Source organism: Stegostoma tigrinum, chromosome 2 (assembly GCF_030684315.1).
Source record: "Stegostoma tigrinum isolate sSteTig4 chromosome 2, sSteTig4.hap1, whole genome shotgun sequence".
In the NCBI taxonomy this organism is placed as follows: domain Eukaryota; kingdom Metazoa; phylum Chordata; class Chondrichthyes; order Orectolobiformes; family Stegostomatidae; genus Stegostoma; species Stegostoma tigrinum.
In genome coordinates this window covers 121,943,489-121,971,157 of record NC_081355.1, presented here as the reverse complement: position 1 = coordinate 121,971,157, position 27,669 = coordinate 121,943,489, and the positions used below count along the sequence as shown (strand labels likewise).

The following is a 27,669-nucleotide window of genomic DNA, read 5'->3' as shown; positions in this document are numbered from 1 at the left end:
CCCTATTAAAGATTTATAACAAAAAAAATTGAGATTTATAAGTTTTGTAAGTCTTGAAATCAAACCCATAGCTGATCAGACTCTGAAATCACTGGTCACTCCCATTTGCTGTGTGATGTTCTGATAATGAGGTCTCCCAAGGTCAGTAATGAAACTGCACCGCACTGTTAGGTTTTCTTTGACCAATCTTCAGAGATGTTTGTCATTTCACACTCAGTCAGCTGTGAAAGTTCACTGCACGATTCTTTCAATGTATTCTTGTTGTTCATTAGACCCATAATCCGACCTCTCCATGTGGCCATTCTCCCAAAACTTCACCTTCTGCTCTCTCTCTTTCCTCCCGTTGAAAGTGTCATTATTTTTGATTTTTTTAAATGTTCCAAAACAATGCAAAATAAAAACAGTAATTAATGCTCCAAGAAAGTGAGGAAATCAGCTCCATCACTGAAAAAAACCCACTAAAAAAGGAGCAGCAACCAGCCAGGATCCTCACCCATCCGACAATTTGTTTTCTGTTCAGTTTCCAAAATTCGTTTGATTCTGAAAAGGTTCCATTAGACTGGGAAGGAGCAAATATAACTTCTGTATTCAACAGAGGGAGGTTCAAAATAGTAAACTGTAGACCAGTTAGCTTGATTAATGTCAGAGGGAGGGTGTTAGAATTGATCATGGAGGACGTTACAATGAGGCACATGGAAAATCTCAAGGTAATTGGAAAGAATCAGCATGGTTTTATGAAAGAGTGTACTGTTTAACCCGTGAGAACAGAAAGGATGTTTTATAAAGTCTCAGTGCCAGACTCTATGACACAGTTTGCACCCAGTGCATCTCAGGACTGGCAAACTCTTAGGCTCTTTCTGGGTCAGCCAGGCCAACTCCCAATCTAGCCTGCTCTCCTGAGCCAACAAGGGGAAATGTGGGCGGTCACTTTAAAAAGTCACATTGGTGAAGCTGGGATTTCTCCCAAATCGGTGCATTTGATCCAGGAAGGAAAACTGGATCCAACAAGCCTGCATTGTAAGCTTATACAGTTCTACATAGGTGGCTAAACATTTAAGATTTTGAATTCCATCTGTGATAACATTATATCCATTTACACTAAGAGGCACATAAGTGAATTGTAATCCAAAATAAATGTCTTACATGATGAGAAGCAAAGTTTTATGCTTTTCACAGATATCTAGAAGTCACAAGTGAACAGGTCATACGTGATATTTACTCACAATAACAACACCACTCTCTCCGGGACTCCCTTGTCCGCTCCACACTCCCCTTCAGCCCCACCACACCCGACACTTTTCCCTGCAATTGCAGGAAGTGCTACACCTGCCCCGACACCTCCTCCCTCACCCCCATCCCAGGTCCCAAGAAGACTTTCCACATCAAGCAGGTGTTCACCTGCATATCTGCCAATGTGGTATACTGCATCCTCTGTACCCGTTGTGGCCTACTCTACATCGGGAAAACCAAGCGGAGGCTTGGGGACCACTTTGCAGAACACCTATGCTCAGTTTGTAATAAACAACTGCACCTCACAGTCGCGAACCATTTCAACTCCCCCTCCCATTCCTTAGACGACATGTCCATCCTGGGCCTCCTGCAGTGCCACAATGATGCCACGTGCAGGTTGCAGGAACAGCAACTCATATTCCGCTTGGGAATCCTGCAGCCCAATGGTATCAATGTGGATTTCACAAGCCACAAAATCTCCCCTCCCCCTACCGCACCCCAAATCGAGCCCAGCTTGACCCCACCTCCCTAACCTGTTCTTCTTCTCACCTATTTGCTCCTCCTACCTCAAGCCGCATCCCCATTTCCTACCTACTAAACTCATCCTGCTCCCTTGACCTGCCCATCCTCCCTGGACTGACCTATCTCCTCCCTACCTTCCCACCTAAACTCACCTTTACTGACTCCATCCCCACTGCTTTAACTTGTCTGTCTCCTCCCCACCTATCTTCTCCTCTACGCATCTTTGATCTGCCTCCCCCTCTCTGCCTATTTATTTCAGAACCCCCTTCCAATCCCCCAAATCTAAAGAAGGGTCGAGGCCCAAAACGTCAGTTTTCCTGCTCCTAAGACGCTGCTTGCCCTGCTGTGTTCATCCAGCTCTACACCTTGATATCTCGGATTCTCCAGCATCTGCAGTTCCTATTATCTCTGTCAATAGCAAAAACAACACTTCTGGAAAAGCTCAGCGGGTCTGGCATCTGTGAAGGAGAAAACAGAGTTAACATTTTGGGTCTGGTGGCCCTTTCTTAGAACTGGATATATAACTGCAATATTTACTCAACCTACTTGAACTGAGTGACTTCAACAAGTAGCTTTACATGACTTTGTATCTATTGTGACAGCTGCCCCTTGCAGTACTCTGTTGAAGTGCTTCCTATTCAGATTCACTCTGTTTTATGGGTAAAGTTTACTGAAGAAGCCTGTGGTCACAAATATTTCCATTTCCCTGCCAGCAAGGCTAATTAGCACCTATTAATGTGACAATGATAAGTTTAATAAAATCAGCACACGCATGTTTAGATTGAACTGTACTGACTGCTAATTAACCGAACACATTTGAAGAGATGTCCTTGGCAGAATACTTGAAGTGCTTCTCTGCATTACAAATATACAAAATTTGATTTAGTTGACCACTAATTGTAAAATGCAGATGTAACACCTCAGGCTACATTTTTCGAAATGGCTCTCATTCATTCCCAAATGGTTGGAAATGGGTGTAATGCTGCCCTAATGTGAAGTGGATTAATTGCATGCAATATTTGAGTGTCAACACATTATCACAATATTCCATAGTTCCAGCTAAAGATTCAGAAATGTGCTGGGGAATCTCTCTAGCATTGGATGTGAAAAATCGCAATATAGGTAGAATTACAAGATGGTGTGGCCTACTCGTGTATCTGGAGACATCTCACTATGCTGAGTCTTAATCACTTTGTTTTGAAGTTTTATAATGATGCTGTGATATGATATAACTGGGAGGTTCTCACAGAAATATCTAGCAGCAGCATCAGATATAAGCAAACACATTTAATTTATGGGTGGTAAGAACTGCCGAAGCTGGAATCAGAGATAACACAGTGTAGAGCTGGAGGAACACAGCAGGCCAGGCAGCACCAGAGGAGCAGGCAAGCTGATGTTTTGGGTCAGGACCCTTCATCAGAACTTCTGCAGAACCTTAATGAAAATGAGGGACACTGACCCTGAAAACCCCCCAGGAGGGATTGAGAGGAGCACAATAGTAAGGGTGGGAATCCCATATATTTCAAGGAATTGGATGCCCAGCCTAGTTTAACAAAAGAACCTCATTATCATTTTCTTCTTCTGTTCCTGGTGAGCAGGTTGGCAGCTAACCAGATAGAGGGATGAGTTTTTGTGTAGCAAAACAATTGGACTTGCTTTATTAATAGACTTTTAATTTTATTGTTCACCACATATTGAGGTTTTCCTTGTACAGTTAAATAATCGGGATTTGAAGAGCAAATAATTTTCACTCAGCCTTACCCACTGAGTGGACAGCGAGTAAATAAAGTCCTTTGCCCAATCATGAAACTTCATGAACTAATTTCTGTGATGCAGTATTGGGGGGGGGGGCAGCGGGGAATAAAATAATTGGAATTGACTTGTTACTTGTGATAGAAATATTATTGAGTTCACTGATCAGGAATGGGGCATGAAATCTACTGTAGTGTACACAGAGCTGATCCAACAGTTCCTCCTGAAAGGGGAGGGCTTCTCTCCTCAGGAGAGGAGACATAAATGATTGAAATCAAAAATTAGACTGCAAAGAACATAGTAATCATGATTATTTATGATACTTTTTGTGTTGCATTACCCAGTAAAAGTCATTCCATGTTTCTTGATAATATTATCAATTTTGCTTCAATTGGAAATATAGCTTTTGTTAACTTATGCCATGATTTGCCGTTCAACCTTCTTATTAAATCTGAACAACCTGTTCAGAGGTGGTAATACAAACTCTGGAGTAGTCAGGCCAGGCCTCTTAGTCCAGGGGTAGGGACACAATCACTCTGCCACAAGAGGGCCTTTAAATCTTGCTGTCAATGAAAGTGTGTGGGTTATTCAAATTCAAAAAGCCAAGCTGAGGGGACAAAGACTGAATCTCTCCTCGCAGAATGCTGCTAACATTGAAAACAGTGGAAAAGGTAACACAGTGTGGAGCTGGAGGAACACAGCTGGCTGGGCAGCATCAGAGGAGCAGGAAAGCTGATGTTTTGGGTCAGGACTGTTCTTCAGAAATGTTCTGAACAAGTTCTGAAGAAGGGTCCTGACCCAAAGCATCAACTTTCCTGTTCCTCTCATGCTGCCTGGCTTGCTGTGTTCCTCCAGCTCCACAGTGTGTTATCTCAGACTCCAGCATCAGCAGTTCTTACTACCTCTGAATGGAAAACGTTAGGAAGGTGCAGTGACACTAAGCTTTTTTAAAGAGTCAGGATTATAAAATGAAAAATAATGGAAGGCTGCGGGACTGGGGTAGGTGGAGTGGCGGAACAACATTGTCATAAATGAAGGGAAAGAACTCGAATTGCACAATGCATGTCCTTACAAATTGGAGCTGTTCAATTCCATGATGCTCATTTTCCCATTGCCTGGGATGGTGTCAGCCAGATTCTATAAACATCTTTCGGTCTGTCATTCCTCCCTTCAAACCCTCCTTGAAACCTAAATCTTTTACTAAGCTTTTAGTCACTTTTCATAATCTCCCATTCTTTGCTTCAGTGTCAATTTTTGGCTGATTACACTCCCACAACCACCTTGGGATGTTTTTCACAATAGATGTACTATATAACTGCAAGTTGCTGTTGTCTTTCTTGAGTAACATACCACAACTTGATATTTTAACCTTGGATTTAGTTTCAGCTTTAATCATTTATAAAATCTTCCATGGCAGATTCAAAGGAAAATTATGAATAAAATTAAATTCCTTGCATCAGCTCCTCACTGGTAGAATTCTGTGGGGGAAGAACCTTTTTAGACATTGTACATAATGTCAGCTGTAAAAGCAATTGCAATTCAGATGAGGCAATGTTATTTTATTCAACTATTAAATTGCACTGACAAAATCCTGAACAGAAAATTTAAACAGCCAGTGAAAACAGATTAACTATATTTGAATAAAGCGGAAGGAATCAATGCCTGCATATGTTTTCTTTCCTACAATATTGAAACAGCTCTAATCTTGCGGGGTGTCAGGAGCTAAAAGCTTTTTATTTGCAAGTGTGGGCTCGCTGCACTGAAGAAGCATTCGCAAATGATCATGAATTACACAGCTCACATGCACATGTGGTAAGTGGTACTGGAGCTAAGGTGTGACATGTACTGGATTATAGCAGCAAAAGTGGCAGGTGATTAGACTTGGATTACCCAAACTTGTAATGGTAATTCGAGAATCAGAAAAAAAATGGAAACAGGGATGAAACAGTTTACATTTAGGTATGTGGCTATTTCTATGTCATGGAAATAATTGTCCATGTGGTGGATTACAATTATTATTGTCATTTACATGTACAACACAGAGAAATACTACCCTAAGAAAGACAGTGTTTTACTGCAGTAGGATGTGACATGTTGAGTTAAATTTAAGGGGGACAATTTTAGAATCAACCAAAGATTAAAATAGTGCTATCTTTATCCAAAGTAGTGCACAGCATATTCTGCTTGACCATTTGATCACTCATTACTTCCAGGGTCATTTGGTTTGAAACCCAAATAAAAAATGATTTTTTGTTTCTACTTTGAATGTGTTTCCAAAAAACCCACAGAAACAAACATTGCGTTTGGCATTAACTACATGGAATACATAGCATTTATTTCCCAAAAAGAAACAAGGAACTATACATGCATTTTATTTTCCACTTGGGACCCTGCAGCCTTCAGGATGCAATATTGTGTCCAATAGTTTTATTATGTGATCAACTTCCCCTTTATCCTTTAAACAGCCCCACAGCCCCCTGGTCTTGTGATGACATGGGCTGTTTTCAGCACTATCATCCCATCTTCACCAACTTACGGTCCCCATTATCAGCTTTTCTTTCTTCCTGGCAAGCTATCATCTATCCCCTTGCCTAACTGTAATTCTCTGTCTCTGGCCTCCAGCTCCACCTCTCTGCTTATTTCTTTCCCTTCACCCCACCACCTTTCTTCAGCTGTATACCACCTTTTCCTAGCCATTATCAGTTCTGAAGAAGGGTCATCAGACTCAAAATGTTAACTCTGTTTCTCTCCACAGATGCTGCTAGACCTACTGAGTTTGTCTGGCAATTTCTGTTCTTGTCAAACATCTAATTCCACTGCTTTAAACAGAGGTTTGATATCATAAGTCTTCTATATTCTGCAGTTGGTGCTGCTGTTATTTTTGCACAGATCTCAATTAGATTGGAAAGTTTAGAAGGAACTGAAGAACATTCGAGATTGAAATGATACCACACTGTGTTAATAATGAAGGCATCAGAATGAAATTCTTCAGTTGACTACTTTGGTAATAGGTTTAGAGCAAAGAAAATAAGCAGGTTGAAAGCTTCATTAAATTATCGGATTAAAGGAAGGTTACATTCAAGCTTATGTGTTCCTCCCCTATTGCACACAGTGCACTTTAAATCTTTCCTTATGGCTAGTCTGGTAAAACAACTGTGAACAAGCAAGACGTAGAAAAACAGGTTAACTGTGGGAAAGGAGTTGTTCTGGCTACATTTATTTAGTCCATTTCATGATGTTGCCACATGTATATAGCAACCAGTGTAATACAAATTCTTCTCCGTTACCACCAAAGCAATTAGACATAAGTTATGGGTAAAAAATGAAGTGGTCACACGCAGGGACAGAGTGGCCGAGTAGTAATGACACATGATTGGTAATCCAGAACCTGAGTCTAACACCTGGGGTCATGGTTCAAATGTTGATGAAATTTGAGTTTCAAAAAAATATGTGGAATAAGACAAAACTAGCTTGATGACGGCCATGCAACCACTGCTATTTAAAACAAAACCCAACTGGTTCCCTAATACCCTTTAAGAAAGGAAATCTACCAACCTTAGCCAGTCTGGCCTACATTCTAGATCCACAGTATGGTTAAAATATAGAATCTGGGAGTAGGCAATTTGGCCCTTTGAGCCTTCTCTTCTATTCAATGTGATCATGGCCGAACGTCGAATTCAGTGCTGTATTCCTGCATTCTGCCCAGACCCTTTGATGACTTTAATAATTAATATTTAGCAATCTCTTTCCTGACTCCTTACTGCCCTCTGGATTAGAAGGCAATAGATCTTGGCCTTACCAGCAACAACCACTTCCCACAGATGAATTTAAAAAAAAATGAGTGGGCGGTATTGTGGCTCAGTGGTTAGCGCTGCTGCCTCACAGTGCCAGGGACCCAGGTTCGATTCCACCCTTGGGTGACTGTCCGGAAGAGTTTGCACATTCTCCCCGTGTCTGTGTGGGTTTTCTGTAGGTATTCTGGTTTCCACCCACAGTCCAAAGATGTGCAGACTAGGTGGATTGGCCATGCTAAATGTTTAGAGTGGGAAATGCAGGGATAGGGTAGGGTGTGGGTCTGCGTTGGATGCTCTTCAAAGGGGCGGTCTGGACTTGATGGGTCGAATGGCCTACTTCCATACTGTAAGAATTCCATGATTCTGTGTGTGTGCACATGGTTGACTTCTTGTGATATTCATGCAGGGTATCTTCATAAGGCACATGCCACAAGGAGGAGTTTGGCTGTGATCAGTGCCTGAAATTAGGGTCACCAAAGTCTGTGTTGTAAAGTCTCAATATTGTGTCTCATACTCCTGATCTCCAGTGGCAGTCCTCAAGTTATGTTATTGTTCATATCAAGAGATAATTGGTTCATCATTTGACTACACCACAACAATTGAAGCCAAAGCATTTGTGTGTCATGAATTGAGTAAGCACATGAACTACTTTGCAACAATATAAATAAAATGCACACTCTCCCACTGCTGCACCCCCATCTCCTTAGCTCTCCCCGAAACTCCCCCTCTGTAGCTTTTAGCAATTAGGTTAACCAGCCAGCAGTCTTCCTACCTGATGGTATGGAATACAGCAGATATAACAAGTTCATTATGGACAGCTACGGCCATGTAGCGTGGTTCATGAAATGCTGATGGCACTGTCCGTACTGCATAGCAGAGATATACACCCCAGAGGAGGAAGAGAAATTCAGCTGCAAAAGAAAAAGCAGAGAAGGAATGGAGTGACTTTGAGCTTCAGGCATAATCTGAAAATAAAATAGAATAAGCCAAACTATTTGCATAAAACACAATTTGACAGATTTCAAAGCATAGTAAAAATATAACTCCAAGTCAATATATTATGGTTCTCAAACAACAGTAAGAGTTAATTCCTTTCTCAATCAAATCTATAGGATTGACTCAACTGGATCTTTCAATTCACAGTCTTGAAAGTTTTGTTGCTTCTTTTTCAACTAATCTCATGACTGAGCTTAGACTTTCTCAGCTTCAAATAATCCCTTATGGGATCCCTTATCTAACCAAACAAGTGTAGTCTTGAATTTTCACATTAACACCCTCAATGCAAGATAATCTAATTCCTTGCAGTTCTAACATTGCTCCTTTCTTCAGAAACAAAAAACTTCATTCATCTAACTTCCACCTGGGCCTCTGAACTGAAAAACTAAAGATTTTCAAGTCATGGATATTTTTCCTAACAAAAAAAAACACTGCTGATCCTTCTTTATGAAAAGGAAGCTAATGGATCTTAATGTTTGCAATGAGGAAGGAAAACAAAGATTTTTCATGAAATTTTAATTTGCATAGTCACTTGAAAACAAAGCTGCTTAATAAAACTGAAAGGAAAATAATCACATAAATTTGGATTTCAATACATGAAATGATATCTCTGAGGATGGTAAGACCAAACAGTAGTGGTGCAGATGTGATTGGTGGGTCAGCTCATGTCTGTTTTTCAGTTATATCTTTTATCCTTTATTTTCTTAAACTATTCAAAATGGCACTGGATTGTGGTGACTGTTGAAGCTTTTCATTGTATTTTACTGTACATTCACTGGGAAAATTAAGTGACATTATGAACAGCTACGGCCATTTAGCGTGGTTCATAAAATGCTGATGGCACTGTCCGTACTGCATAGCAGAGATATACACCCCAGAGGAGGATAAATAAATAAATCATCCATTCGTTCATTGATAAAATATGGACACAGTGGTTGGCTTGTTGATTCTTGTTGCTTCAGGCCAACAGGGCAAATTCGTCTCCTTGATTTTTATATAGTTATTTCTTACTCTCAGATTCACAGGCATGGGAAAGCTTCATGTGGAGTTAACTGTTTCAATGCAAGAAGAAAGGGGAGATTTGGAGGGACAGGAGCTCCAAAGTTCCCTTATTTTTATCTGACAGTAAATTATGGATTGATGCTGTCTTGGAATTAGCTCATCTCCAAGACAGGGCAATTTATTTTTTGTTGGGTATTCAGAAGTAAATCGTGAGTGAAGAAGGAGCATACTCCAACTAAACTAATGCTGATCTAGATTTCCTGTGTCCGGGAACATTTAATTATAGTGCTGAGTTGCATCACTTATTTTGGAGGGATTTTTGCTGTGAGGCCTAGCAAGAGTTCTATCCTGTATCTTACCAAAGTTATCTTATGAACTATCTACTCTGCTCCTGTACTGTTTTTCATGTCTGATTTCTGCCCTATTTGACCATGTGCCATTCCAACAATAACTTTTCCACTCAGCAGATATTCCAGAATTCACTTGCAGCCCTTACAGTTGCACTATTTTTAAAAATAGGTTGTGCAACCAGACAAGCACTGTCAGTGCAGGGCTACCTGGCAGCGATCCTGATATTTGTCCGTGAGACTGCAGTCAAAGGGAATTCAGTGCTTTAGTTTGCATTCAGGTTCCTGGGATTCGTGCTGTGCAGGATGGTTATGATGCAAAACTTCCTCCTCCCATTGGACTAGCAATGGAGACACGAGAACATCAGATTATGCCGGCCTGGTCTAACACCAACACTTGGGTTATAGCAAGTTCAGTTGTCTGCAGGAATGTCCAGCACTATAGGAAAGAGGTCAATATCCTTCTCCACTCTGCCAAAATAACTTCTATTACCTTCTCTCTGATACCTATTGCTCATTCTAACTTTGTTACTCTACTTTCCTCCCACCAAAGCTCATCCTCTACCACTTTCACTATTTCCTGCAACAGCTTCCTCATGTGGTATCAACCATCACAGATCCTGACACCACTAACCCTCCATGTTCCCTGTGCTGCCTGCTCACTCATTTAGGACACTTCTCCACCTAAACCAACAGTAAGAGCTGAGCCAACCACTTTCATTTCCCATAATATGTAGCTCAGTCTCTTTCCATTAGCCACATATCTATTCAAACGCTGTGACAATCCAGGTAGGTTCAGAGGGAGTGAGCACTGTGAGAGCAAGTCAAGGGGCTGGAGATACAACCTGGTCTAGTCCATGAGCGGGGCATGTGTCCCTGAATACACAGTGTCTTTGTCATTTTATTCATTTGTGAGACGGTGGGCATTGCTGGCTGGCCAGCATTTATTGCCTGTTTCTGGTTGCCCTTGAGATGGTGGTGGTGAGCTACCTCCTTGAACCACTGCAGTCCATGTGCTGGAAATAAGCCCACAATGCCATTAAGGAGCAAGTTCCAGGATTTTGTCCTAGTGACATTAAAGGCAGGCGGGTGGATTATCATTTGGGCCATGATCTTATTGCTTGGCGGAGCAGACTCAATGCGCAGGCTGGCCGCCTTCTATAACTTATGATCTTTCACAACAAAACTTTGATGACATAGAATCAACTAGATATTTGTCTTCAGTGTTATGGGATCAGAAAATGAACATACAAATTTGGAGCAGGTGTAAACTGATCAACATTTTGAGCCTGCTCCACCATTCAGTAAGATTGTGGCCAATCTGATTACTCCTCATTCCTACTTATCCCTATTAACCTTTCACTCACTTACTTACCAAGAATCTAACTACCTCTGCTTTAAAAATATTCAGTCTGCTTTCCACATTTTGTGGAAGAGAGTTTCAAAACCTCATGACCCTTTCTAGAACAACTTCCTCCACATCTGTCTTAAATGAGTGAGCGCTGACTTGTAAATAGTGACACCTAGTCAGCGGTGACCAAATTGTCAGAATGAATAATGTAAAATTATATTTTTAAGCGATAGTGTGTCAACAATAGTCAACAAAGTAGAAGTAAAAGGAGATATCAAAGTGTGGAGCTGGATGAACACAGCAGGCCAAGCAGCATCTTAGGAGCACAAAAGCTGACGTTTCAGGCCTAGACCCTTCATCAGAAAAGGTCCAGGTCCAAAACGTCAGCTTTTGTGCTCTTAAGATGCTGCTTGGCCTGCTGTGTTCATCCGTCTCCACATTTTATTATCTCAGATTCTCCAGCATCCGCAGTTCCCATTATCTCTGAAAGAAGTAAAATAATCTGACTTTTACAAATTAGTGAACACGTGTCCAGTAGAGAGACAGCCAGCTGCTGAAAGAAGAGACATTCAATTTTAGTAATCAGTTGGCTCACTGCTGTTGATGACTATTGTGCTAAATTCTCCTGGTGGCGCCTCTAGGGAGTTTTTTTTTCATTATGACAGCACTGAGTAGTGAAGCGAATGGGACTTTGAAGCAGTTTGCAACCTGACTCTATAGCGCTGCTGGGGGATATATTAAGGAAATGGCCCATTCATGTTCAGAAGATGGAAGCAATTCTGGCCCTGCTCATCTCGTGAAAGCTGGGTGGCAAGCTAGCTTACAATAGCCTATAAAATACCTACTCATATCCTGCTCCCTTTAGACAGTATGCAATTTTAATCTACACTTCTGAGCCGACTCTGAAATGCCCATTTATAACTAGTAGGTTGCTTTTTTTAATACTCAGAATGACCTATGACAATGCCATTAAGCCTTCCTTGCTATTTTAACGATAGGACTGAGTGGGGCAGCTGTTATAATTTTATCAACATATGAGGCTCGTGGGAAGAAGGCTCGCAGTTGAGGTATATTTTGTCGTTTTTGCTTTCAAACTTACCTCATGGGTCCAACAGCAGACCAAATCATCGAAAGAAATTTTAGCCCTTTTTTATGTCAGGTGTCTTCCCATTTCTCATACAAATACCCTCCTCAGCCTCCCCTGTAGTGGTTAGCTGAGATCTTAAATAGTGGACAGGCTTTATTCTTTTGCAGCCTTTATTGCCCATCCCTAGTTACCCTCAAGAAGGTGGTGGTGAACTGCTGTCTTGAACCGCTGCAGTCCACGTGCTGTATGTTGACCCACTCTGCCGTCGGTTAGGGAATTCAAGGATTTTGAATAAGTGACACTGAAGGAAAAATGATATATTTACAAGTCGGGATGGTGAGTGGCTTTGAGTGGAACTTGCAGGTTGTGGTGTTCCCATGTATCTGCTTCCCTTGTCCTTCTAGATGGAAGTGGTTGTGGATTTGGAAGGCTCTCTCAAAGGATGTTTGGTGTATTTATGCAGTGTATCTTGTAGATAGCACACACTGCTGCTACTGAGCATTGGTGGTGGAGGGACTGGATGCTTGTGGTTTGACGTCACTCAAGCAGGTTGCTTTGTCCTGAATGGTGTAAAGCTTCTTAGGCGTTGTTGGAGTTGCACTCATCCAGGCAACTGGGGAGTGTTCCATCTTGTGGGTGTCACGCCAGCAATGCAGCATCAACCAAGGAAGGGAGGGGATTGATTTAAATGACTGTCAATTGGCCAATTTTAACAGTTTATTCTCATTGCTGCAGGTTTGTCACCTATGAACATCCTTTGCAGACCATATTTCTGTCCCTGTGTTAAGACTAATCCAACTAAATTCTCCAAGATTATTCTAAAAATTCTGAAAATTTAAGAGAAAGAAACACTGGTATGGGGAAGGCAGTGAGACTAACTGTATGCTCTGCAAAAGTTGATGACCTAGTGGTATCATTGCTGGACTGTTAATCCAGAGACCTAGGTAACGTTGTGGGGACCCAGGTTCAAATCCCACCATGGGCAGAAGGCAGAATTTAAATTCAATAGTTTAAAAAATAAAACTGGAAGTAAGAGTCTAATGACGGTGATGAATCCATTGTTGATTGTCAGAAAAACTCATCTGGCTCACTAATGTCCTTTAGGGAAGGAAACTGTCATCCTTACCTGGTCTGCCCTATATATGACCCCAGGCCCACAGCAATGTGGTGACTTTTAGTTGGACCAGATGGGCAACGAATGCCAGCTCAGCCAGTGATACTCTCATCTCTCGAATGAATGAATAAAAAAAGAGCTGACGTAGCCTTGAAGAACTAAATGACCTCTGCTTGTGCTGTACTATACTACATTTTTAGGGTATTGCTTTTAGTCAATAGACTGACAGGGAGATTGAGCATAGTCTCTGTATGATTCTAACAGATAGCTAGTCTTAGCTACTATTCTTAGTACTTTCAGAATTTGAAGCAGAAAACAGAAACAAACATAGAATATCCAACTAATCCTTGTCTTTCAGCAAACACTGGTGTTCCAGTCCATTGACCTGCATGCCAAGTGCAGAACCTCGTTAATGATATAAATAGAAACAATACTGATCATGAGGCAATTTATTTCTCCCTGCAAATACTTTTCTTCACGTTATAACCAATAGCAGCTTTATCAGGCAAAATTGTTCTTTTATTCTCTTTGCAGGTTCATTTCTAAACCAAGAAGAATCTGTCAAAATGAATTGACGCTCAGTCTTGAAAAGTTACATACTGTTATTATCCAGGAGGATAGAGGCACCATCTTTTTAGAGTGTCATCCTTTCCATGAACTGAGATTTCTTCCCAGTGGGACAGTGAAAATTGGATTGTTTCAGTCATATTACTAAAATGGAGAAAAGCCTCCATCGACTAAAATAAAAAGCACCTAAAATCCTTTGCTGGAGAGATTTAAGGAGCATATTTACTTTTCCAAAAGCATACTTTGTATTTACAACTGCACTAACAGTAAAGAATGAAGAATCAGCAACCTGAAGCAAAAAACTGTTAATTTGAAATAAAAGTTTCTTCAATTTTTGAGCTGAATGGTTTTAATGAAACCACTATTATACAAGTTCAGTCTAGGCCAAGATGCAGACATATAGAACATAGAATACAGAACATTACAGCACAGTACAGGCCCTTCAGCCCTCGATGCTGTGCCGACCTGTCATACCGATCTCAAGCCCATCTAACCTACACTATTCCATGTACGTCCATATGCTTATCCAATGACGACTTAAATGTACCTAAAGTTGACGAATCTACTACCGTTGCAGGCAAAGCGTTCCATTCCCTTACTACTCTGAGGAAAGAAACTACCTCTGACATTTGTCCTATATCTTTCACCCCTCAATTTAAAGCTATGCCCCCTCGCGCTCGCTGTCACCATCCTAGGAAAAAGGCTCTTCCTATCCACCCTATCTAACCCTCTGATTATTTTATATGTTTCAATTAAGTCACCTCTCAACCTTCTTCTCTCTAATGAAAACAGCCTCAAGTCCCTCAGCCTTTCCTCGTAAGACCTTCCCTCCATACCAGGCGACATCCTAGTAAATCTCCTCTGCACCCTTTCCAAAGCTTCCACATCCTTCTTATAATGCGGTGACCAGAACTGAACACACTACTCTAGGTGCGGCTGCACCAGAGTTTTGTACAGCTTCACCGTGACCTCTTGGTTCTGGAATTCGATCCCTCTGTTAATAAAAGCTAAAACACTGTATGCCTTCTTAACAGCCCTGTCAACCTGGTGCCAACTTGCAAGGAACTGTGTACATGGACACCGAGATCTCTCTGCTCATCTACACTACCAAGAATCTTACCATTAGCCCAGTACTTTGCCTTCCGGTTACTCCTACCAAAGTGCATCACCTCACACTTGTCTGCATTAAACTCCATTTGCCACCTCTCAGCCCAGCTCTGCAGCTTATCTATGTCTCTCTGCAATCTACAGCATCCTTCGTCACTACCCACAACACCACCGACATTAGAGTCATCTGCAAATTTACTAACCCATCCTTCTATGCCCTCATCCAGGTCATTTATAAAAATGACAAACAGCAGTGGACCCAACACCGACCCTTGCGGTACACCACTAGTAACTGGTCTCCAGGATGAACATTTCCCATCAACTACCACCCTCTGTCTTCTTTCAGCAAGCCAACATCCGATCCAATTTGCTACATCTCCCACAATTCCATTCCTCCGCATTTTGTACAAAAGCCTATTGTGGGGAACCTTATCGAACGCCTTGCTGAAATCCATATACACCACTTCAACCAGTTTACTCTCATCTACCTGTTTGGTCACCTTCTCAAAGAACTCAATAAGGTTTGTGAGGCACGACCTTCCCTTCTCAAAACCGTGCTGACTATCCCTAATCAATTTATTCTTTTCTAGATGATTATAAATCCTATCCCTTATAACCTTTTCCAACACTTTACCAACAACTAAGGTAAGGCTCACTGATCTATAATTACCAGGGTTGTCTCTACTCCCCTTCTTGGACAGGGGAACCACATTTGCTATCCTCCAGTCATCTGGCATTATTCCTGTAGGCAATGATGAGTTAAAGATTAATGCCAAAGGCTCGGCATTCTCCTCCCTGGCTTCCCAGAGGATCCTAGGATAAATCCCATCCAGCCCAGGGGACTTATCTATCTTCACCCTCTGTAGGATTTCTAATACCTCTTCCTTGTGAACCTCAATCCCACCTAGTCCAGTGGCCTGTATCTCAGTATTCTCCTCGACAACATTGTCGTTTTCTAGAGTGAATACTATTTAATTCAGATTTTACTTGGTATTATTTGAAAAGAACAATATATTACCACGTGACATGGTAGCAGTAAACATAGTTCTTTCATCAAACCTAATGGTTATGAGACTGTATGCCTGTGGCTGTTTGCCTCTGTATCAGGGCTGAGAACAGTTGATGGGTTTTAGGCAATTTACTGGAATGAGCTGTTTGCTGCTGGAAAGCAGTCTATCTCTTGGTTGGGTGAAACGCTTAGTTTTTTATCACATTGTGTTACCAGTGCATAATACAACAAAAAACTATGAAGTGAGGTAAATGGTAGCTATGGGGGAGCACTGTTTAGAGTACACAGCGTATGGCAATCTGGGGGAGAGATTACTGGCCAGTGAGGGATAGTGAATTAGTCCTACTGCTTGCACATCACTATCAACAAGTTAAAGAGAGACAGTGGGTGAAGACAAATCAAGGTTCAGAGATTCAGTACAGTAACTCTGGAGAAGTTCTTACAGAATTAAAGGTGGCAAATGTAACCTCACCATTTAAAAAGGAAGGGAGAGAAACACACAGAGACTTACAGATTAGATAGCTTAATATCAGTAGTGCGGAAAATACTAGAGTCTATTTTTAAAGACGTGGGGACAGAACATTTGGAAAGCATTAACGGATTGGACAAAGCTACCATAAGTTTATCAAAGACGTACTTAATAAATCTATTGGAGTTTGTTGAGAACATAATTAATAGATGTGGGAGAACGAGTGGATGAGGTGTGTTTGAGAAGGCTTTTGATGAAGTCCCTTATATAAGTAGGCAAAATTTAATGGGCATGGAATAGGCAGTAATGTGCAATTAGATCGAGAATTAGTTGGCATTCAGGAAACAGAGCAAGAACAAATGGGTCTTTTCTCTGATGATAGGCAGTGACTAACTAAGTACTAGAAGAATCGGTGCTTAGGCCCAGCTATTCACAATATAGAAATAATCTCAATGAGGAAATCAAATACAACATTTCCAAGTTTTCTGGTAACAAGAAAATTGGACAAAAATGTAAATTGTGGGGAGGATGCAAGGAGGATTCAAGATAATTTAGAAAAAAATATGAGTGAGTAGGCAAATCATGGTAGATGCAGTACATTGAGATGAAATGTGAAGTTTTACACTGGTGTAAAAATGTCATTGCCAACAGCTTCACAACACCCACAGCACACCCATCCCCCACAACCCTCGGTCTCTGCCATGACCACAATTTAAATATAGAAGTTTAATATTTTCCCAAGAGCCACAACTCTAAGTACAGTCATTCATCTCTCTACTTCTTTCACCAGCATCACATATTGCTCCTTCCATGCCCTCCAACATCATTTTCAAGTTGTCTCCTCTATCATAGCTTTCAACATATAATTTATGTTGGTACTAAGCATGTTACTGCACTAACGACACAGGAGCTAGGGCTGATACAGTATAGATCGCACTACAGCGGCTGATGGAATTTAGAATGAATTAATATGAATTTAGATTATACAACATATCTCAGTAATGGTGAGCATGCCTTTTTTTATTAAACAAAAGAATACAGCAATAGGGAGGGTAATTCATCCTTATTGGGTCTGGCCTCCATGCGACTTCAGACTCATTGCAATATGGTTGTTTCCTCACTTCCTTCTGAAATGACCTCACAAGTAACTCAGATGAAGGGCAACTGGAGATGAGAGATAAATGCAGTCCTGACCATAGATGCCCCCATCCCTGAGAAGTGAAAAAAAGGAGTAGGCCATTAGGCCCTTGGAGCCCGCTCTCCCCTATAATTATCTTGTTGTTTTCCTTTCTGAGCAAATCATTGACAATGACTTTAACTTGGTCACAAAGGGGACCATAAAAATATTGGAACGCTTAGAAGATAAAAGCTCAGACTTTTTGTCTCCTTGCATGCTGACATTGAGCTGCAGCATTTTAAATTGGTAGGCAACATCCAAAACTGGGATCTCTGCCTTGTTCCTTTTGCAGAAAAGTTCTAACTGCAAGATAAGAATGTTGGTAGCAGACCCAAATGTAGCATTTCAGCGCTTACTGGCTCTTTTACACGGATGGGAATTTTGGAGCCATGACCCACTATTTTCAAGAAATTCGTGTTCTTAAACATTGTTCGGTGGCACCTCAGAAAAGATATGACTCATTGGAGATCTCTACTCTCAGGTCAGAAAAAAGATAATCATTTTGAAAAACATTGTTCTTCTTCTTCATAAACAGATAACAAAACACACATAGTAAAAGTCCCATTCAGGAAAATTCAACTAAAGTCAACCTATCAACAGAAAAGTGGCTAGCCAAACAGCCTTATTTTGAATGCTTGGCTGAACTCCAAAAACGAATAATGGACACTGTCCAGTAGGGGTTGGTTTGTTTTGTTGCTAGTTTTATGTTAGTGAAAATGCATTTACTTTGTAATAATCAACAGAGGGCCATACAAAATAAGAGCAAAGTGTACTCTTCAACCTCTCAAGCTTTCTCCATCATTCATGGCTGATGTGTTTGTGCTTTGCATTTGACATTACCATCTAACCTTCGTAACATTTACTTCCTTTCCCTTGAAAAGACTTAATTAAGATGCTTGAAATGTCTTCTGAGGGCAGGCTATTCTTCTAAGAGAAAAAGAAATTCTCATCCCGATCCAGAAACTGTGACCCTTAACTTTAAAACGATGTCCTCTAGTTCTCGATTCTCCATAAGGAGAAACATTCCCTCCATGTCTGCCTTGTCAAGATCAATTGGCACTTTATACACTTGAAGTAAGTCACTGCTCATTCTTCTAAGCTTCAGTGGAACTGAGCCTAGCCTGTTTAAGCTGTCTTCATGAGGCAATCCACTCATTCTGTGGTTTCAATCTAGTAAATGTTTTCTCAACTGCCTTCGATGCATTTATATTCTTCCTTAAAAAAGGACCAGAACTATACACACAGTATTCAAGATGTGTTCACACTAATTCTCTGTAAAACTGAAGCATGATATGCTCACTTTTATGTTTAGTTCTCTCAAAATAAAGGATAGTATCCCATTAGGCTTCTTGATTATGTGTTGTACCTGCATACTATTCATTTGTGATTCAAGCAACTGAATACATAGATCCCTTTGCACCTTGGGATTTTACACTTACTGTATTTAAATAATTCTTTGCTTTCTTTTATTCTTCCTGCCAAAGAAAATAACTTAACATTTTCCCACATTTTATTCCATTTGCCAGACTTTTGCCAACTGACTCAACCAATTAATATCCAACTGCAATCTCCTTGAGTCCCTTTCACAGCTCATTTAGCTACTGGGCCATCACTTCCCCTATCTAAGTCATTGATGTAATTTGGAAAAAGTTGAAGCTGCAGTATAGATGCCTCTGGGATTTTGAACATCACATCTTGTCAACAAAAGACCCATTTATGTATACTGTTTATTTTTGCCAGCCAGCCATTCTGGTATCGAAATTAATGTTGTCTCCATGACCCACCAGCACCACATAGCATGAGATTTTATTTTTGAAATAGCTGTTAATACAGCACTTCATCAAATACCGTCTGGAAATCCAAGTATGGTAGACAGTCTGCCCTTTATCCACAGTGCAAGCTACACTGTCAAAGAATTTGTATAAATTGGTTACATAATAGATAGATAGAATAGAACAGTACAGCACAGTACAGGCCCTTCAGCCCACAATGTTGTGCTGATCTTTTACCCTAATCTTAAGGTCTATCTAACCTCCAACCCTACCTTATACTATCATGCATATACCTATCTAATAGCCTCTTAAATGCCCCTAATGAGGCTGACTCCACTACCCTCTCCAATGCAATGAATTCCATGCCCCTACCACTCTCTGAGTAAAGAACTTACCTCTGACGTTTCTCCTATATCCACTTCCACTCATTTAAAGCTTGTAATAGCCACCTCCACTCTAGGAAAAAAGTCTCTGGCTGTCCACTCTATCTATACCTCTAATTATTTTGTACACCTCTATCAAGTCACCTCTCATCCTTCATCATTCTACAGAGAAAAGCCCAAGCTCTCTCAACTTTTCCTTGTAAGACCTTCCCTCTATTCCAGGCAACATCCTGGTAAATCTCTTCTGCACCTTTTCCAACGCTTCCACGTCTATCCTGTAATGAGGTGACCAGAACAGGACACAATACTCCAGATGTGGCCGAACCAGGCTTTTGTATAGCTGGAGCATAACTTCACTGCTCTTGAACTCAATCCCACTATTAATGAAAGCTAACACATCATACACCCTCTTAACAACTCTATCCACCTGGGTGGCAGCTTTCAGGGAACTGTGGACATGAGCCCCAAGATCCCTCTGCTCCTCCACACTGCCAAGAATCTTTCCATTAGTATTGCATTTTGCTTTCAAATTTGTCCTTCCAAAATGAATCATTTCACACTTTTCAGGGTTAAACTCCATCTGCCACTTCTCAGCCTAGTTCTGCATCCTATCAATGTCCCTTTGTAACCTAGGACAGCCATCTGCACTGTCCACAACTCAACACACCTTTGTATCATCCATGAACTTGCTAATCCACCCTTCCACTCCTACCTCCAAATCATTTACAAAAATCACAAATAGAAAAGGACCCAGGACAGATCCTTGTGGTACGCCACTCATAACTGAGCACCATGTTGAAATTGAACAGCAACTCATATTCCGCTTGGGAACCCTGCAGCCTAATGGTATCAATGTGGACTTCACCAGCTTCAAAATCTCCCCTACCCCCACCGCATCCCTAAACCAGCCCAGTTCGTCCCCTCCCCCCACTGCACCACACAACCAGCCCAGCTCTTCCCCTCCACCCACTGCATCTCAAAACAGTCCAACCTGTCTCTGCCTCCCTAACCTGTTCTTCCTCTCACCCATCCCTTCCACTCACCCCAAGCCGCACCTCCATCTCCTACCTACCAACCTCATCCCACCTCCTTGACCTGTCCGTCTTCCCTGGACTGACCTATCCCCTCCCTACCTCCCCACCTATACTCTCCTGTCCACCTATCTTCTTTTCTCTCCATCTTCAGTCCGCCTCCCCCTCTGTCCCTATTTATTCCAGAACCCTCACCCCATCCCCCTCTCTGATGAAGGGTCTAGGCCCAAAACGTCAGCTTTTGTGCTCCTGAGATGCTGCTGGGCCTGCTGTGTTCATCCAGCTTCACATTTTATTATCTTGGATTCTCCAGCATCTGCAGTTCCCATTATCACTATCATCATGTTGAATATTTTCTGTCCACTACCACCCTTTGTCTTCTAAGGATCAGCCAATTCTGAATCCAGTCTGCCACATTTCCCGCTACCCCATGCCTCCTTACTTTCTGCATGACCCTACCATGGGGAACCTTATCAAATACCTTAGTTAAATCCATATATACTACATCCACTGCTCTACCTTCATCCATGTGTTTGGTCACCTACTCAAAGAATTCAATAAGGTTTGTGAGGCATGATCGACCACTCACAAACCCCTGCTGACTATCACAAATCAAACTGTGCCTTTCCAAGTGATCATAAATCCAATCTTTCAGAGCCCTTTCCAATAATTTGCCCACCACTGACGCAAGATTAACTGGTGTGTAATTTCCGGGGTTTCCCTATTCCCTTTTTTGAACAAGGGAATGGCGTTTGCCTCTCTCCAATCTTCCGGCACTATACCCGTGGACAGTAAGGACGAAAATATCATCACCAAAGGCCCTGTGATCTCTTCCCTCACTTCCCATAGGATCCTTGGATAAATCCCATCAGGCCCAGGGGATTTATCTATCTTCAAGTTCCTCAAAATTCCTTGTACATCTTCCTTTCTAATAGCCAACCAGCCTGTTTCACACTGTCCTCGTCTACAACTAGGTCCCCGTCAGTTGTGAATACCAAAGAAAAGTATTCATTAAGGACCTCTCCTATCTCTTTAGGCTCCGGGCACAATTTCCCTTTACAATCCTTGACCGGCCCTACCCTTTCTCTGGTCATTCACTTATTCCTCACGTAATGAGAGTAAACTGGTTGATGTAGTGTATATGAGAGTAAACCGGTTGATGTGGTGTATATGGATTTCAGCAAGGCGTTCGATAAGGTTCCCCACAATAGGCCTTTGTACAAAATGCGGAGGAATGGAATTGTGGGAGATATAGCAATTTGGATCGGAAATTGGCTTGCTGAAAGAAGACAGAGGGTGGTAGTTGATGGGAAATGTTCATCCTGGAGACCAGTTACTAGTGGTGTACCGCAAGGGTCGGTGTTGGGTCCACTGCTGTTTGTCATTTTTATAAATGACCTGGATGAGGGCGTAGAAGAATGGGTTAGTAAATTTGCAGACGACACGAAAGTCGGTGGAGTTGTGGATAGTGACGAAGGATGCTGTAGATTGCAGAGAGACATAGATAAGCTGCAGAGCTGGGCTGAGAGGTGGCAAATGGAGTTTAATGCAGACAAGTGTGAGGTGATGCACTTTGCCTTCTGGTTACTCCTACCAAAGTACAGGGCTAATGGTAAGATTCTTGGTAGTGTAGATGAGCAGAGAGATCTCAGTGTCCATGTACACAGATCCTTGAAAGTTGACGGGGCTGTTAAGAAGGCATACAGTGTTTTAGCTTTTATTAATAGAGGGATCGAGTTCCGGAACCAAGAGGTTATGGTGAAGCTGTACAAAACTCTGTTGCGGCCGCACTTGGAGTGTGTACAGTTCTGGTCACCGCATTATAAGAAGGATGTGGAAGCTTTGGAAAGGGTGCATAGGAGATTTACTAGGATGTCGCCTGGTATGGAGGGAAGGTCTTACGAGGAAAGGCTGAGGGACTTGAGGCTGTTTTCATTAGAGAGAAGAAGGTTGAGAGGTGACTTAATTGAAACATATAAAATAATCAGAGGGTTAGATAGGGTGGATAGGGAGAGCCTTTTTCCTAGGATGGTGATGGCGAGCACGAGGGGGAATAGTTTTAAATTGAGGGGTGAAAGATATAGGACAGATGTCAGAGGTAGTTTCTTTACTCAGAGAGTAGTAAGGGAATGGAACGCTTTGCCTGCAACGGTAGTAGATTCACCAACTTTAGGTACATTTAAGTCGTCATTGGATAAGCATATGGACGTACATGGAATAGAGTAGGTTAGATGGGCTTGAGATCGGTATGACAGGTCGGCACAACTTCGAGGGCCAAAGGGCCTGCACTGTGCTGTAATGTTCTATGTTTTATGTGTAAAAAGACTTGGAGTTTTCCATGGTCCTATCTGCCAACGTTTTCTCATGCCTCCTTCTCATTCTCCTCAGCCCTTTCTTCATATCCTTCCCGACTAACGTGTAGCCCTCCAGAGACTTTTCCAATCCTTGTTTCCTGAACCTTAAATAAGCATCCTTCTTCCTCTTAACCAGTCGTTCAACCTCTCTCAAGAACCAAGGCTCCCTCACTTGACTACATCTTCCCTGCCAGCTCGTGACAAACATATCGAGCATTTGCAGTATGCATTCCTTCAACAATCTCCACATTTCTATAGTGCTCGTCCCTGATAGCATGTGTTCCCATTTTATGTTACCCAGTTCTTGCCTAACAGAATTGTAATTACCCTTCCCTCAATTATAAGCCTTACCCTGCTGTATGTACCCATCATTTTCCATGACTATTGAAAAAGTAACAGAGCTATGATTGCCACCACCAAAATGCTGTCGCACCAACAAATCTAACACTTGACCCTGTTCATTGCCAAGCACCAAATCCAAAGTGGCCTCTCCTCACGTTGGTCTATCTACATACTGTGTCAGGAATCCTTCGCGAACACACTGGAGAAAATCCACTGTATCTAAACTATTATAACGGAAAAGTTTCCAATTAATATTTGGAAAATTGACATCAGCCATGACTACACCCCTGTGATTTTCCTTTAATAAAACCTGCTGACTCTTCCCAATTACCTCAAGTTTTTCTATATGCAGCTTTGGTCCATTTAGTGATCAATTTTAATAGCTTCAGCACGACCGATGTTAAGCTAAATAGCTTCAGAACAAAGAACAATACAGCACAGGAACAGGCCTTCCAGCTGTCTAAGCCTGCGCCTCCACATTTTTTCCTTTCATATTAAACTGTCTCCATTTAGAGGATCTGCATTCCTCCATTCCCTTCCTATTCACCTACTTGTCCAGGTGCCTCTTGAACGCTGCTATTGTGTCTGCTTCCACCATCTCCTCTGGCAGCGCGTTCCAGGCACTCACTACCATTTGTGTGAAAAACGTGCCTCACACATCTCTTTTAAACTTCTCCCATCGCACCTTGAACCTGTGTCCCCTCCACCCTTGGAAAAAGCCTCATACTTTTCACTCTATCCATACCATTCACAATCTTATCGGCTTCTATCAGGTCACCCCTCAACCTTCTGCGTTCCAGTGAAAATAAGCCCAGTCTGTTTAATCGTTCATCATAGCTAAAATCCCTCATACCAGGCAACATCCTGGCAAACCTTCTTTGTACCCTCTCCAAAGCATCTGGATACCAGGTGAAGACTGTTCAGCCCACAGTTCCATCAGATTGCATTGAGCCACTTCCCTTGAGGCTATAACTTCACTAAATTCCTCTTGCCTTTCCATCTACAGATTTACAGCTTTATTTTTGCATTCTCTATAGTGAAGGCAGAAGCAAAATATTTGTTCATCTCATCCACCAATCCCTTATTATCTACTATTAACTCCCTATTTTTACTCTCTCGAAGATAAACACTCATTTTACTTACTTTCTTCACTTTTAAAACATTTTTACATCCCTAATGAGCTTCCTTTCATTCTGTAGGTTTTCCAGATAAACCTATTATTTATTCTCTGTTATTCTTTATTCAGACCAACATGATCATTTTGAAGATAACAAAATGTGGGGCTGGATGAACACAGCAGGCCAAGCAGCATCTTAGGAGCACAAAAGCTGACGTTTCGGGCCTAGACCCTTCATCAGAAAAGTCATCCAGCCCCACACTTTGTTATCTTGGATTCTCCAACATCTGCAGTTCTCATTATCCGTGATCATTTTGAACAGTTTTCTTTCCCCCACTGCCTCTGTCTTCATTCGGTGTGAATTCGTTTGAAGGTTTTGCTCTCTGATGAAGGGTCTAGGCCCGAAACGTCAGCTTTTGTGCTCCTGAGATGCTGCTTGGCCTGCTGTGCTCATCCAGCTTCAAACTTTGTTATCTATGAAGGTTTTTCTCTATTGAGTCTATGTTTCCTGTATCTAATTGACCACACTATGAGAAGAGGAAGAATGATTTTCAAAGATTGTGGTGGATAGCTGTTTATTTTCCTGTAATGAGCATTTCAAACATTTGCCATTGTATTATTTTGCTCAGAGGTTGCGCATATAGTGCAGACTGGGTGAGTGGGCATAGAACAGACATGGTAGGGGCATAGGAGAGATGGGAGGCACAGAAATATCTCATTGCTTTTGACTCATTATTCCACAAGTTGCAACATAAAGCAAAAGTACTTTTTCCAGTTACCACGATGACCAATAAAATTCCTTACCTATATCAGGTTTAAACAAGAAGATCTATTAACCAGCTTTCCTAATCAGCATAACTATGAGTTTATTATCCATATCAAACTTATTCAATAAAGGTGCAATAATTTGTTAACATACACAATCACTGACAGAAATATAATTGCTAATCCCTATAAATATCCCTAAAACACAAACCACCCACACATCACACAAACAGAAAAATAAAGAAAATCAAAAACACTTTGGCTAATATGTCATCCTTGAAGTCAAAAGGAGAAAGCATTGGATGTTTCAGAATATTTTGCTCTGAGATTCAGGCATGTGTAGCCTGGTCATTTATTCATAGAGCATTCATACTAGGTCACTAAGGGGTGGTTGTCTGCCTGGCTGTCTCTGAAATTTTGTAGATACAACTTGTTCAGGAAATACAATATTCAGATATTCTTTCAATCACTATTTCAAAAGAATAAATAAGTTTAAACTGGAACTGATGTGGGAGGTTCTCATAGTCATACAGTCATTGAGTCATAGAGTCACACAACACAGAAGGGGGCCTTCAGCCCATTAAGGCTGTGCTGACCTATCTACACCACTGCCACTTTCTAGCACTTGGCCCATAGCCCTGCATATTATGAAATTTCAAGTTCCTCATCCATGTACATTTTAATGGTTTTGAGTTTCCCCATCTCTACAGCCTCCCAGGCAATACATTCCAAATTCCCACCTCCCTTTGGGTGAAAACATTTTTCCTCAAATCCCTTCTAAACGTCTTGCCTTTCACCTTAAAATTATACCCCCTTGCAACTGACTCTTGGACTGAGGGGATCAGCTACTTCCTGTCTACCTTGCGTATATACCTCATAAACTTATACATCTGAAGCAGGTGCCCCGTCAACCTTCTCTGCTCCAAAGAAAACAACGTGAGAATATCCTGGAGATCCATGCCACTAATATTCATTATAAACCCATTGACTCTCAGTTACCTTGATGATACATCCTCACACCTCTAAAGACTCCATTCCATTCCCTGAGGTGTTCCATCTCCAAAATGTCCACTTTAGAACATAGAACATAGAACATTACAGCACAGTACAGGCCCTTTGGCCCTCGATGTTGTGCCGACCTGTCATACCGATCTCAAGCCCATCTAACCTACACTATTCCATGTACGTCCATATGCTTGTGCAATGACGACTTAAATGTACCTAAAGTTGGCGAATCTACTACCGTTGCAGGCAAAGCGTTCCATTCCCTTACTACTCTCTGAGTGAAGAAACTACCTCTGACATCTGTCCTATATCTTTCACCCCTCAATTTAAAGCTATATTATATATATAAAGCTTTCTTCCTCAACTGAGGATTCCCCTGCACCATGGTTGACAGGACCCTCAACCCTGTCTGAATATCTGCTGCATTTCGGACCACATTCCCTCTCATCCCTCCCACAACAACGGTTGGGTCTCCCTCAAACTCACCTACCATCCCATCACCATCTACATCCTAATGATCATTAACCACCATTTCCACCACCGCAAGTGGGATGCCACCCCTCCCCTCCCTTGTCAGCCTTCCACAAGGCCAATTGTCTCCAGGATACATTGGCCTGCTCCCCAGCTACTCCTTCACTCCCAACACATCCCCACAGGCCTATGCACCTTACCATGCAAATTCAGAAGGTATAACAGCTGCCATTTACTTCATCCCTCCTCAGTATCCAAGGCCTCAGACACAGCTTCCAGTGAAACAGTGATTTACTTGCACCTCACTCAGTCTGGTCCACTGCATTGGCTGCTCACAATAGGATCGCTTCTTCACTGGGGAGACAAAGCACAGACTAGGCAATCCCTTTGCAGAACGCCTACATTCTGTCCACAAAAAAAGATCCAGAGCTTTCAGTTGCCTGTCGTTTCAACAGACTATCGTGTTCCCTGGCCAATGTCTCTATCTCAGTGCTCCAGCAAAGCTCAGTGCACACTAGAAAAATAAAATCCCTTTTTTTGCTTGGAAACCCTGCAATCTTCAGGACTCGATATTGAGTTCAGTAATTTTGGGGCCTTCCCACCTGCTCCCATGTCTTTACCTCATACCCCACTCACCAGGCCTCATCATCGCATGGGCTGCTACTGCTTACAAACCATTATCAGCTACTAAAGATCCTCATTACCGGCTACTCGCTCTCCCAGGCTGACATTCACCCATTCCTTTGTCTGCCTAACTGTTTTTCTCTTTCTCTGGACTCCATCCCTATCTATTTTTTACTCCTTCCCTCTCTCCCCTCCCCAGCCACAATCAGCTCTGAAGGGTCACTGGACTCAAAAAAAAGTTAGGAGGTATTATTGATAGCAAGGAAGGTTATCAAAAATTA

The 27,669-nt window shown here is 41.8% G+C and overlaps 1 protein-coding gene across 1 annotated transcript in view; it reads right to left on the bottom strand.

Annotated features, from left to right (window-relative positions):
- The window catches only part of gpr158a (G protein-coupled receptor 158a), a 568,943-nt gene that overhangs the window by 50,804 nt on the left and 490,470 nt on the right, over positions 1-27,669 (bottom strand). Inside the window, exon 8 of the mRNA XM_059638942.1 lies at positions 8,071-8,209. Coding sequence (XP_059494925.1) covers positions 8,071-8,209 — 139 coding nt within the window. The remainder of the gene's footprint in view (positions 1-8,070; positions 8,210-27,669) is intronic.